Source organism: Salmo salar, chromosome 23, assembly GCF_965601325.2.
Source record: "Salmo salar chromosome 23, fSalSal1, whole genome shotgun sequence".
NCBI lineage: Eukaryota > Metazoa > Chordata > Actinopteri > Salmoniformes > Salmonidae > Salmo > Salmo salar.
The window spans coordinates 31,022,456-31,036,055 of record NC_138313.1 but is presented as its reverse complement, the minus strand read 5'-3'; the positions used below and the strand labels follow the sequence as shown (position 1 = coordinate 31,036,055).

Below are 13,600 nucleotides of genomic sequence, written 5' to 3'. Positions count from 1 at the left end.
TGGCCATGCCAAGGGGCTGCTGGGAGCGGGCTGGCCTACCTTTCACAGCTGGCGAGGGGAGGGAGAGATGGGGGAATCAAAGGATTCCTACATAGCTGAGATCTGGTTGTAAAGGTGTACTACATGTACTGAAACATGTGTGCTACATTTAGTACATCTATGTGGGGTCAATTAGTACATGTCATGTGTTTCTGCTCTGGAGTGAATACGGTTGATGTGGTATCGTAAACTTCTGTGGTAAATCTGAGACTGTATGTTTGTGAATGTTCATATGAATTAGTGCCCAATGCCCATACTGTCACGCCCTGACCTAAGAAATCCTTTTAATTATCTTTATTTGGTTAGGTCAGGGTGTGATTTGGGTGGGCATTCTAGTTTTTCTATTTCTTTGTTTGCCGGGTATGGTTCCCAATCAGAGGCAGGTGTCTATCGTTGTCTCTGATTGGGGATCATACTTAGGCAGCTTTTTTCCCCACCTTAGTTTGTGGGATCTTGTTTTTGCATAGTTGCTGTGTAGCCTGCAGAACTTTGTGTTCGTTTTGTATTTTGTTGTTTTGTCGGTGTTCATTTTAAATAAAAGCAAAATGTTCGCCTACCACACTGCACCTTGGTCCAATGTTTACGATGAGCGTAATACATACACATGTTAATGTGTGTGCATGTGTTTCGGTTGTGGCACTGCTGTGTGGGCGGGTGTGTCTCTGTACTCACTCTGTGATTGGTTCCTGGTAGTGTGATGGTGTGTGCACCACCTCGTAGCCCTCCTGTCTCAGGATGTCCAACACACTGTGGTTCCCCAGGAAGTGACCTAACAGGAAACACAACAGGTCAGTTCACATCTCAAATAACGCTGTACATGATAGACAGGGCCCAGAGTTTTCCCTGATCAGGCCATGTGGTCCAGAAAATGTCTTATCCTTAGTCATGATGACAGACAGCTACAAGATGGTCTAGTCTAAAACTGTGAAGAGACAGGGATAGCGTTTTCCTGCCGAGAGTACTTTGTGAACCGATTGCAAACCAATTTCACATGTAGAATCGCACAAAAATGTCAGTAGTCAGACGCCAACAGCTCGCTGAATGATCGGTAAATGAATTGGAGATCCACATTTGGTCCGATGTGTTCGACCCTTCATGGTAGCAGACAGGCCATCCTTGGTTCCTAACATATACTGACCCTTGATCTTTCTCTGCACTTGTTCCTATGTACTGACCTTTATTGACCCCATATTGTAGTGCACTCTGCTCCTGGCCCCCTTCCCCAAACCCCTTGTTTTTTTCTGATTCCTTCATTCTGACATCAAACAGACAGGTCCCCGCCACACACTGATGAAAGCAGTTTTATTCCTCCCTACCGTGAATAATCCCAGGTGTCACTCAACCCAGTAATACGGCCTAATGCTCTCTGACATCAGCCCCCCAGCACGCTCCCCAAGCTTATTAACAGCACGCTGACAATCTTCAAGGGCCCTAGCTTGCCTGCTTTCCCGACCCTCTATTTTATTATTATGATTTTTCTGATCATTCCTGAGGGGAGAAAAGGCGGCGCTACACTTTCTTGGCGGTGGAGTTCAAAGACGGCGTGGGGATTGGCAGGGGAGGAAGGAGAGGCTACCGCCGAGTGTCGGTCAGATCAGACGGCCAGATTACAGCACTCTCCCTCCACCACACCAAGCCCCTCCAGAGAAGAGAGAAGAGGAGGGGGGGACAGACACCCTATTGAGGGGCCCAGTCTACTCCTCTCCTCTTTTCTCCTCTTTTACTTATTTCTCCTCACCCCTCCTCTCCTCTCTTCACGTCTCTCCTCTTGCCTTCTCTCTTCCCTCTATGCTCCACTCCTCCTTTCTACTCCTTTCTTCCTCTCTCCTATCCTCTCCTGCCCCCTCCACAGCTGAAGGCTGCTCCCAGAATGGCAGATTCAATGACCCTCATGTCTTTGTCAAGCAGATATTTCATTAATTTCAGCTATGAAGCCCTTTTACGGTCAGTGAAAAAAGCCCTGTGCATTCCGTCTGTTAGGTCAAGCTGTCTGTTTGATGTCTTGTTTATTTTCTGACTTTTAGATGTCATACACAAACAGTCTGAACAGAGGGCTTACAGAGACATACGGTTTCCACAGGCCATCAGGGGAAGTAATTTAGTTGGTTCTGAGGGCTGTGTGGGATGAATTAGAAGTGTGTAAGTGTGTGTGAAGGGGCCTGCATATGTGTGTATGGTCATCTCCCTAACCAGACACCAGACAGCCACAGAGATCAGGACTGTAGCCAGGAACACACGCCTGCTACAGGGGGCCAAGTGCACCCTCCCGTCTGTCTGGTCTGACCTGTCGCTCAGAGTGAATGTGTGTATTCACTGTCTGTGGTCAGACTGTTTCTGACTCAAGAGACCATTAGAGGAGGTCGAAAATATATTTCTGATATCTTGCGTTCCTTTCTCTTTCTTGATTTGTGAGGGCGCTGTCACGTATCCCCTGTATGATCTGGAGCCTGGAGCCTTTGGTACCCTGATCCAGTTATAAAGCATGTGTGAACCCCAAATGAACCCTGGCTAAAATGAATCCTGGACCTGCGTGTGTAAAGGTTCCAAAATCCGTGACCAGAGTACCAGGTATTGTGACACGGCAGCGGAAGTTGTGTGGAACTTTATGTCCGTTGTAAACAAGCAAGCTTCCTAACGCCATGTAGAGTGTGTGTGTCGCAAATCGCCCCGTGAAACGGTTATTTTCAGGTCTTGTGAAAGCAAAACTTATTCTGTAGAATTTTCACAAACGATCCAAGAAACCAAACCAGGTTACCAAATTTCATATGTGAAACGCCTTCAATCCCTCACCCACACCCAAAACACCTACACAAATAAACACCCATACACAAACAAACAAACACACCTGCACCACACACCAACACACACATTTAGTAGCCACACACATCCCTCTAAAAGTAGGAGGAGATCCTCCTCCCCTGTAAACAGACTTCTGTGGCTCTGTCCGGTATGTGGCCCTCCTCGGCCAGCCAGTGTGTTTATTTGGTGACCACACTGAGGATTTAGACCACTGAGGATTTAGATCACTGTAAACAAAGTGGTGCTAAGAAGCAGTTAAAGAGAGGCAGGCAGCTCAGAGGCCAAACCCAAAACAAATCCATTATGGGCTTAATGAGAGAGAAGTCCTGCCTTCTTATGTATCTAATAGCTCTTTCCTGCCCTGCCCTGCCTGCTGTTGTGCCACTGGTCAGGGTAGACTGGAAAATCACACTCCTACCAGGGAGTTCCTCCTCAATCCAGAGTTATTTACTTATCTACAGTAGCTTCCCCTCTCTCCCTTCCAAAAAATGCTCCCTCATTCTTTCTTTCTATCTCTCACCTAATCTCTCTGTATCTATTTTCCTCTATATTTCTCTTTCTCTCTCTCTCCCCATCCATTTCTCCTCTATAGTAGCGTGTGTTTGGTTGCCACCCAGGCTGAGGGGTTTGTGGGCCTGATTCCAGCCGTGTCAGCACCTTATTACTCACACCGCCTGTCCGCACTTGCACCCCTCCCTCCATCCCTTTCTCCATTCCTTTACCCATCCCTGCTTCTACCCATCCCTGCTTCTACCCATCCCTGCTTCTACCCATCCCTGCTTCTACCCATCCCTGCACCCTGTCAATATAATCAGGCAACGCAGGATTAGGAGAGGATATACAGTGAAGGAAAGAAGTATTTGATCCCCTGCTTATTTTGTATGTTTGCCCACTTACAAAGAAATGATCAGTCTATAATTTTAATGGTAGGTTTATTTGAACAGTGAGAGACAGAATAACAACAAAAAAATCCAGAAAAACGCATGTAAAAAATGTTATAAAATGATTTGTATTTTAATGAGGGAAATAAGTATTTGACCCCTCTGCAAAACATGACTTAGTACTTGGTGACAAAACCCTTGTTGGCAATCACAGAGGTCAGACATTTCTTGTAGTTTGCCAGCAGGTTTGCACACATCTCAGGATGGATTTTGTCCCACTCCTCTTTGCAGATCTTCTCCAAGTCATTAAGGTTTCGAGGCTGACGTATGGCAACTCGAACCTTCAGCTCCCTCCACAGATTTTCTATGGGATTAAGGTCTGGAGACTGGCTAGGCCACTCCAGGACCTTAATGTGCTTCTTCTTGAGCCACTCCCTTGTTGCCTTGGCCGTGTGTTTTGGGTCATTGTCATCCTGGAATACCCATCCATGACCCATTTTCAATGCCCTGGCTGAGGGAAGGATGTTCTCACCCAAGATTTGACGGTACATGGCCCCGTCCATCGTCCCTTTGATGCGGTGAAGTTGTCCTGTCCCCTTAGCAGAAAAACACCCCCAAAGCATAATGTTTCCACCTCCATGTTTGACGGTGGGGATGGTGTTCTTGGGGTCATAGGCAGCATTCCTCCTCCTCCAAACAGGGCGAGTTGAGTTGATGCCAAAGAGCCCCATTTTGGTCTCATCTGACCACAACACTTTCACCCAGTTGTCCTCTGAATCATTCAGATGTTCATTGGCAAACTTCAGACGGGCATGTATATGTGCTTTCTTGAGCAGGGGGACCTTGCGGGTGCTGCAGGATTTCAGTCCTTCACGGCGTAGTGTGTTACCAATTGTTTTCTTGGTGACTATGGTCCCAGCTGCCTTGAGATCATTGACAAGATCCTCCCGTGTAGTTCTGGGCTGATTCCTCACCGTTCTCATGATCATTGCAACCCCACAAGGTGAGATCTTGCATGGAGCCCCAGGCCGAGGGATATTGACAGTTCTTTTGTGTTTCTTCCATTTGCGAATAATCGCACCAACTGTTGTCACCATCTCACCAAGCTGCTTGGCGATGGTCTTGTAGCCCATTCCAGCCTTGTGTAGGTCTACAATCTTGTCCCTGACATCCTTGGAGAGCTCTTTGGTCTTGGCCATGGTGGAGAGTTTGGAATCTGATTGATTGATTGCTTCTGTGGACAGGTGTCTTTTTTACAGGTAACAAGCTACGGTTAGGAGCACTCCCTTTAAGAGTGTGCTCCTAATCTCAGCTCGTTTCCTGTATAAAAGACACCTGGGAGCCAGAAATCTTTCTGATTGAGAGGGGGTCAAATACTTATTTCTCTCATTAAAATGCTAATCAATTTATAAAATTTTTGACATGCGTTTTTCTGGATATTTTTGTTGTTATTCTGTCTCTCACTGTTCAAATAAACCTACCATTAAAATTATAGACTGATCCTTTCTTTATCAGTGGGCAAAAGTACAAAATCAGCAGGGGATCAAATACTTTTTTCCCCCACTGTAGAGGTAATCCCTATAACAGAGGTCGGCAACAGGCAACAAAACAAGTGTTTTTTAAGTTTTAAAAATAAAGAATGTTTTTGGGCTTAGTTGTTGTTAATTTTCATTGTACAAATTATTATTATTATTTTCGCCGTCCGTCCCCCCCCCGCACCCCAGACCATTCACTCTGACAAAAATCGGCCCGCAGCTGAAACTAGTTTAGGCATTAACTCCAAATTTTAAAGGGTTATTAAGTTTTAGCATTAACTCCAACATTTTAAGGTTAGGCATTAACTCTGAATGGTTAAGGTAAGGGCTCCCTCTAATTCCCTCTCCTCCAGGAGGAACTTAGCTCTAGGACTATGCCTAAGGACTACCTGACCTGATGACTCCTGGCTGTCCCCAGTCCATCTGGTCGTCCTGCTGCTCCAGTTTCAACTGTTCTGCCTGCGGCTATGGAATCCTGACCTGTGCTACCTTGTCTCAGACCTGCTGTTTTCGACTCTCTCTCTCTCTCTTTTTCTCCCTCTCCCTCTCTCTCTCTCTCTACCGCACCTGCTGTCTCGACTTCTATATGCTCGGCTATGAAAAGCCAACTGACATTTACTCCTGAAGTACTGACCTATTGCACCCTCTACAACCACTGATTATTATTTGACCCTGCTGGTCATCTATGAACGTTTGAACATCTTGAAAACAATATGGCCTTAATGGCCATGTACTGTTATAATCACCTGGCACAGCCAGCAGAGGACTGGCCACCCCTCAGAGCCTGATTCTTCCTAGGTTCCTGCCTTTCTAGGGAGTTTTTCCTAGCTTCTACACCATGCTTCTACATCTGCATTGCTTACTGTTTGGGGTTTTAGGCTGGGTTTCTGTTTAGCACTTTGTGACATCTGCTGATGTAAAAAGGGCTTTATAAATACATTTGACTTGATTTGTTTAAGGTTTGGGATAGGCGTAAAACAAAAATCGCTAGCAACGCCTTAGCAAAACTGAAACATTCTTGAAGGTAACAGCTCTCTCTGTTGTCCCTAGTGGCCGGTTTCCATGTCATCTCCTGACGTCCTAAGACACGAATGGACGTCGAATACTGACTTGTATCACGGGTGACCTTGCTGGTCCTATAATATAGAGCGTGATGAGGATAAGGACAGATTTAAGGAGAGAGGGAGACTGTATCAGCATCAGAAGGAGAGAGGGATCCATGCCCTCAGAGCATGGGCAGTCAGGCTGGCTGGTGGACCCCTGTGGGGAAGGAAGAGGGTGGAAGTAGGACACTGATGTAGACCACTACACACAGAACACACAGAACCCATGCTGGGCACTGTTGCTATGCTGCAAACAAACACAAGCTGTTGCTTCACAGGCTGTGGAACAACAGACCATGAAAAAAGAGAGAAGAAGAGAAGGATGGGTAGAGAGAAAGGGGTGGAACCAAACCACACAAAGCTGGACTCCTAAAAAAAAAAGTTGGCCAAGGAAAATAAGGATTCCTCAACCCTGATTGGAAATGTGAGTGCTATCTGATGTTTGGGTGTGTGTGTGTGTGTGTGTGTGTGCATTCATGCTTGCGTTTGCGTGAGTGCATGCATTCACAACGTGTGTGCATATATGCATGTGTACGTTCACATACGTGTGTGTGTGTGTGTGTGTGTGTGTGTGTGTGTGTGTGTGTGTGTGTGTGTGTGTGTGTGTGTGTGTGTGTGTGTGTGTGTGTGTGTGTGTGTTAAGATGCTCGGGGGAGTCCCTGTCTGACTCACTCCCGGTACTGTAGTTCAGAGTACTATTCCACAACGTGAGAATGAGTAATGTAACAAAGGTTTAATAACTTCAGCATCCCTGCACCTTAACCCTGGGTGTACATTTGCACCTCTACAGTACCAGCGCATCTATAAATCACCTCCCAGCCTCCCAGTCAACAAACCGGGGGAGAGAAATCCTAGCCGCAGTGCATCTGAACCAGCTGAACCATGGCGTTGAACAGAGCACCTCTCGCTTGACGTGTAAATCTAAAGGAAGGAATCAGGAAATTCCACCCTGAATCCCACTGTTTTAGTAGTGGGATTAATGGGAATCAGAATGGTTTCCCCTCCTCCTCCTCATTCCTCTCCTTGTCTCTCCCCTTCTTCTCTGTAATGATTTTATATCCTATGTATTAGGCTTGGGCAGTATACTGTATATACCATATACCGGGGTATTTTGAAATACCGACCGTATGATTTTCAATATCAGTTGGGGCACCCTTAAAGCTTATAGAGGGGGTTTCTACGCTGCAGCTTATAACTAAAAGTTAAGTATCTAAGATTTGCCAAATAAATGATCTCAGGGCTCCAGCTATGCATTTGGTTGGCTAACTTGCTAAGTAAGTAGCTAGCTTGCCAGCTCAAGCCTCTTGGTTACAGCAGAGACAATCAATCCCCTCCTGGATCAGGATCCCTGCTGCCTAAATTCGTTCTGTGCATAAAAAAAGAAGTTTACCTTTGGAAAGAAATAGCGGCCCTTATTTGACCTTTATTTAACCAGGTAGGCTAGTTAGTTGAGAACAAGTTCCCATTTACAACTGCGACCTGGCCAAGATAAAGCAAAGCAGTTCGACACATACAACAACACAGAGATACACATGGAATAAACAAATATACAGTCAATAGTACAGTAGAAAAATCTATATACAGCATGTGCAAATTAGGTAGGATAAGAGAGGTAAGGCAATAAATAGGCCATGGTGGCGAAGTAATTACAATATAGCAATTAAACACTGGAATGGTAGGATGTGCAGAAGATGAATGTGCAAGTAGAGATACTGGGGTGCAAAGGAGCAAGATAAATAAATGAACAGTATGGGGATGAGGTAGATTGGATGGGCTATCTACAGATGAGCTATGTACAGGTGCAGTGATCTGTGAGCTGCTCTGACAGCTGGTGCTTAAAGTTAGTGAGGGAGGTAAGAGTCTCCAGCTTCAGAGATTTTTGCAGTTTGTTCCAGTCATTGGCAGCCAAAGGAAGAATTGGCTTTGGGGGTGACCAGTGAGATATACCTGCTGGAGCGCGTGCTACGGGTGGGTGCTGCTATGGTGACCAGTGAGCTGAGATAAGGCGGGGCTTTACCTATCAGAGACTTGTAGATGACCTGGAGCCAGTGGGTTTGGCGACGAGTATGAAGCGAGAGCGTACAGGTCGCAGTGGTCGGCAGTATATGGGGCTTTGGTGACAAAACGGATGGCACTGTGATAGACTGCATCCAATTTGCTGAGTAGAGTGTTGGAGGCTATTTTGTAAATGACATCGCCGAAGTCGGGGATCAGTAGGATGGTCAGTTTTACGAGGATATGTTTGGCAGCATGAGTGAAGGATGCTTTGTTACAGGAACTGTATGAAGGTATGAAAATTTGGATTCCGGCCAACCCTACTATGCATGTAGCCCAATGAGTGCCTCCACCAGAGGGGGGTGATGACCGATGACCGGGATCGATCGTGTCCCAGTCCTGTTCCCCTAATGCACACTGAAAATAAAGAACACTTCTGCAGCATTGCACATACTATCAAACTGTCGGCCAAACGAGAGTTCACTCCAGAGACCCGGAAGAGCTATTTTTATTTCCTCCTTCCTTACTTCTGATGTGCTCTTAAAGTGGCAGCGCACGGTGAAGGCTCCGTGCAGGATTTTGCGACTGGACATTTTTTATATGTAATACATGGAATTATTCCTTGGGTAATAGCAACCTTTTACAGCTGTTTAAGTAAGACATCCCACATTACACCCTCATCTACCCCCTGAGGGTGAGACCCTCAGAGTGCCTTGACTGGTGGGGTGTGATGACCGACAATTGTGAATGGTCGTGTCCCGATCCTGGTCCCCTAATGAACCAAATCAGCAATAATAATTGTAATATTTATACTCATCTACCCCCTATAGGTCAATCAAGAGGTACCGATGCACCAAGTCCAGAACCAACAAGACCTTGAACAGCTTATACCCCCAAGTCATCAGGCTGCTAAATAGACTGCTAAATAGACTGCTAATAGACTGCTAAATAGACTGCTAAATAGACTGCTAATAGACTGCTAAATAGGCTGCTAAATAGACTGCTAAATAGACTGCTAATAGACTGCTAAATAGACTGCTAAATAGACTGCTAATAGACTGCTAAATAGACTGCTAAATAGACTGCTAAATAGGCTGCTAATAGGCTGCTAATAGGCTGCTATATAGACTGCTAAATAGACTGCTAAATAGACTGCTAAATAGGCTGCTAAATAGGCTGCTAATAGACTGCTAAATAGACTTCTAAATAGACTGCTAAATAGACTGCTAAATAGGCTGCTAATAGACTGCTAAATAGACTGCTAAATAGACTGCTAAATAGGCTGCTAATAGACTGCTAAATAGACTGCTAAATAGACTGCTAAATAGGCTACTAAATAGACTTCTAAATAGACTGCTAAATAGACTGCTAAATAGACTGCTAAATAGACTGCTAATAGGCTGCTAATAGACTGCTAATAGACTGCTAAGTAGGCTACTAAATAGACTTCTAAATAGACTGCTAAATAGACTTCTAAATAGACTGCTAAATAGACTGCTAAATAGACTGCTAATAGACTGCTAAATAGACTGCTAAATAGACTGCTAATAGACTACTAAATAGACTGCTAAATAGACTGCTAAATAGGCTGCTAATAGACTGCTAAATAGACTGCTAAATAGGCTACTAAATAGACTTCTAAATAGACTGCTAAATAGACTGCTAAATAGGCTACTAAATAGACTTCTAAATAGACTGCTAAACAGACTGCTAAACAGGCTGCTAAATAGACTGCTAAATAGACTGCTAAATAGGCTGCTAAATAGACTGCTAATAGACTGCTAAATAGACTGCTAATAGGCTGCTAAATAGACTGCTAAATAGGCTGCTAATAGACTGCTAAATAGACTGCTAATAGGCTGCTAAATAGACTGCTAAATAGGCTGCTAATAGACTGCTAAATAGACTGCTAAATAGACTGCTAAATAGACTGCTAAATAGGCTGCTAATAGACTGCTAAATAGACTGCTAAATAGACTGCTAAATAGGCTGCTAATAGACTGCTAAATAGACTGCTAAGTAGACTGCTAAATAGACTGCTAAATAGACTGCTAAATAGGCTGCTAATAGACTGCTAAATAGACTGCTAAATAGACTGCTAAATAGACTGCTAAATAGGCTGCTAATAGACTCCTAAATAGACTGCTAAATAGACTGCTAATAGACTGCTAAATAGACTGCTAATAGACTGCTAAATAGACTGCTAATAGACTGCTAAATAGGCTGCTAAATAGACTGCTAAATAGACTGCTAAATAGGCTGCTAATAGACTGCTAAATAGACTGCTAAATAGACTGCTAAATAGACTGCTAATAGACTGCTAAATAGACTGCTAAATAGACTGCTAAATAGACTGCTAATAGACTGCTAAATAGACTGCTAATAGACTGCTAAATAGACTGCTAATAGACTGCTAAATAGACTGCTAATAGACTGCTAATAGACTGCTAAATAGACTGCTAATAGACTGCTAAATAGACTGCTAATAGACTGCTAAATAGACTGCTAATAGACTGCTAATAGACTGCTAATAGACTGCTAAATAGTAAACCAAATAGCTAAAGACTATCTGCGTTGACCCTTTTTACACAAACTTTTTTGACTCATCACATACGCTGCTGCTAATGTTTACTATCTGTCACTTTATTCCTAGTTATATGTACATATCTACCTCAATTACCTCGTACCCCTGTACATCCACTCAGTACTGTAACTCCTTGTATATAGCCAAGTTATTGTTACTCATTGTGTATCTATTATTATTAAAGTGAGAGCATACTGACAGACGAAATATTTAAAGCCAGCGGGAAACACTTTAAATGTTTCTACAGAAATCCACTGACCCCTACAGCGGTCCTGACTTGGTCCATGTGGTCAAGAACCACGGTCGCGTTTCTAATACTTCTCTATTTTCTTTCTCTCTACATTGTCGGGAAGGGCCCGTAAGTAATCATTTCACTGTTAGTCCACACCTGTTGTTTATGAACCATGTGACAAATACAATTTGATTTGATTTGACTTTGTTGTGCATGCTCTGAGACCCACGGTCTCTTGAAAACATGGACCAAGTCAGGACCGCTGTAGGGGTCAGTGGATTTCTGTAGGAACATTTAAAGTGTTTCCTGCTGGCTTTAAATATTTAGACTGTCTGTATGCTCTCAGTCTGTTTGCCAGACCCCACATGCTACAGTCACTGCTGCTATACTGCTGGCAGAGAGAGACAGAGAGAGTAGGGGAAAAAGAGAGTGGGGAAAGAAAGAGAAAGTGTACAGGGAGAAAAAGAGGGAAAGAGAGATGGGGTAGACAGGGACTTGCAGGGGTTGGGCCTGTGCTGGGTTTAAAACATTTAGTGAAAATTGCCCCCTCCATTAGTTTTTGTTGCAGACAGCTGAGGTCTTAACTCCTTGTCTGCTAGGACGGGAGGGGGGATGAGGGCAGCTGGCAGGCGTCTGGAGAAAGGTTCCCTATCTTGCACACACACACATACGCTGACTGTAGCTATGCGGTGTAGACACGTGATAGAAGCCATGGCATCTCGTAGACCCCCACAATGGTCTATTTATCTCTCTCATCTGATTCCTGCTCCACCTTTCATCATTTAATTTCCTGCCCTCCAACTTTCACCTCCTCATCCCCTCTTTATTGCAATAAGCCCCCTCTGCTACATGCTAGTCAGGTTTAGCTCTCAGATCAGCTGATACATAGTAATTCATAACAGACTTTACGCAAATTTTTCTCAAAATCGCAAGTGTAATCACTATCGTATGTGTGTGCATGAGTGCAATTGTGTCCATGCAAAACGTGTGTGTGTGTGTGTGTGTGTGTGTGTGTGTGTGTGTGTGTGTGTGTGTGTGTGTGTGTGTGTGTGTGTGTGTGTGTGTGTGTGTGTGTGTGTGTGTGTGTGTCAGAGAAAGTGTGTGTGCATGTGTATTTGCATTATCCAGAGGAGAGTTAAGGAGATGGAGTGGGAGTACATGTTTTAATGCAATGTGGCGTAGCAGCCATTAGTGCTGAATGAGCTGTGATATGTTTTCAAGAGGCTAATGAAGCATGTAATCTACCAGCAGACTAATGAGCCCTCCATCTAATTAGAGCTGCCTGGGAATCCCACCAGCACACCGGATAACGCTAAGCTAACCCTCAGGGCCTGAGAGGGACAGAGTCTATGGGCCTGACAGAGAGAGAGGCTAGCACTATGGGCCCAAACTCCTAACCTTAGACTAGATTAGTTATCAGTAGTTATTTTAATGATAACAGGGGAATGTGTCATACATAATATATTATGGGTCAGGAAAAATATTCACTACCGTTCAAAAGTTTGGGGTCACTTAGAAATTGGATTGTTTTTGAAAGAAAAGCACATTTTTTGGTCCATTAAAATAACATCAAATTGATCAGAAATACAGTGTAGACATTGTTAATGTTGTAAATGACAATTGTAGCTGGAAACGGCTGATTTTTAATGCAATATCTACATAGGCGTACAGAGGCCCATTATCAGCAACCATCACTCCTGTGTTCCAATGGCACGTTGCGTTAGCTAATCCAAGTCCATCATTTTAAAAGGCTAATTGAGTTCCTCTGTCCAGTGTCTGTGTTCTTTTGCCCTTGTTAATCTTTTCTTTTTATTGGCCAGTCTGAGATATGGCTTTTTCTTTGCATCTCTGCCTAGAAGGCCAGCATCTCAGAGTCGCCTCTTCACTGTTGACATTGAGACTGGTGTTTTGCAGGTACTATTTAATGAAGCTGCCAGTTGAGGACTTGTGAGGCGTCTGTTTCTCAAACTAGACACTCTAATGTACTTGTCCTCTTGCTCAGTTGTGCACCGGGGCCTCCCACTCCTCTTTCTATTCTGGTTAGAGCCAGTTTGCGCTGTTCTGTGAAGGGAGTAGTACACAGCGTTGTTCGAGATCTTCAGTTTCTTGACAATTTCTCGCATGGAATAGCCTTCATTTCTCAGAACAAGAATAGACTGACAAGTTTCAGAAGAAAGATCTTTGTTTCTGGCTATTTTGAGCCTGTAATCGAACCCACAAATGCTGATGCTCCAGATACTCAACTAGTCTAAAGAAGGCCAGTTTTACTGCTTCTTTAATCAGAAAAACAGTTTTCAGCTGTGCTAACATAATTGCAAAAGGGTTTTCTAATGATCAATTAGCCTTTTAAAATTATAAACTTGGATTAGCTAACACAACGTGCCATTGGAACACAGGAGTGATGGTTGCTGATAATGGGCCTCTGTACGCCT

The 13,600-nt window shown here is 44.1% G+C and overlaps 1 protein-coding gene across 1 annotated transcript in view; it reads right to left on the bottom strand.

Moving 5' to 3' along the window:
• The window catches only part of LOC106584376 (metalloprotease TIKI2), a 101,009-nt gene that overhangs the window by 3,108 nt on the left and 84,301 nt on the right, over positions 1 to 13,600 (bottom strand). Inside the window, exon 5 of the mRNA XM_014169612.3 lies at positions 712 to 808. Coding sequence (XP_014025087.1) covers positions 712 to 808 — 97 coding nt within the window. The remainder of the gene's footprint in view (positions 1 to 711; positions 809 to 13,600) is intronic.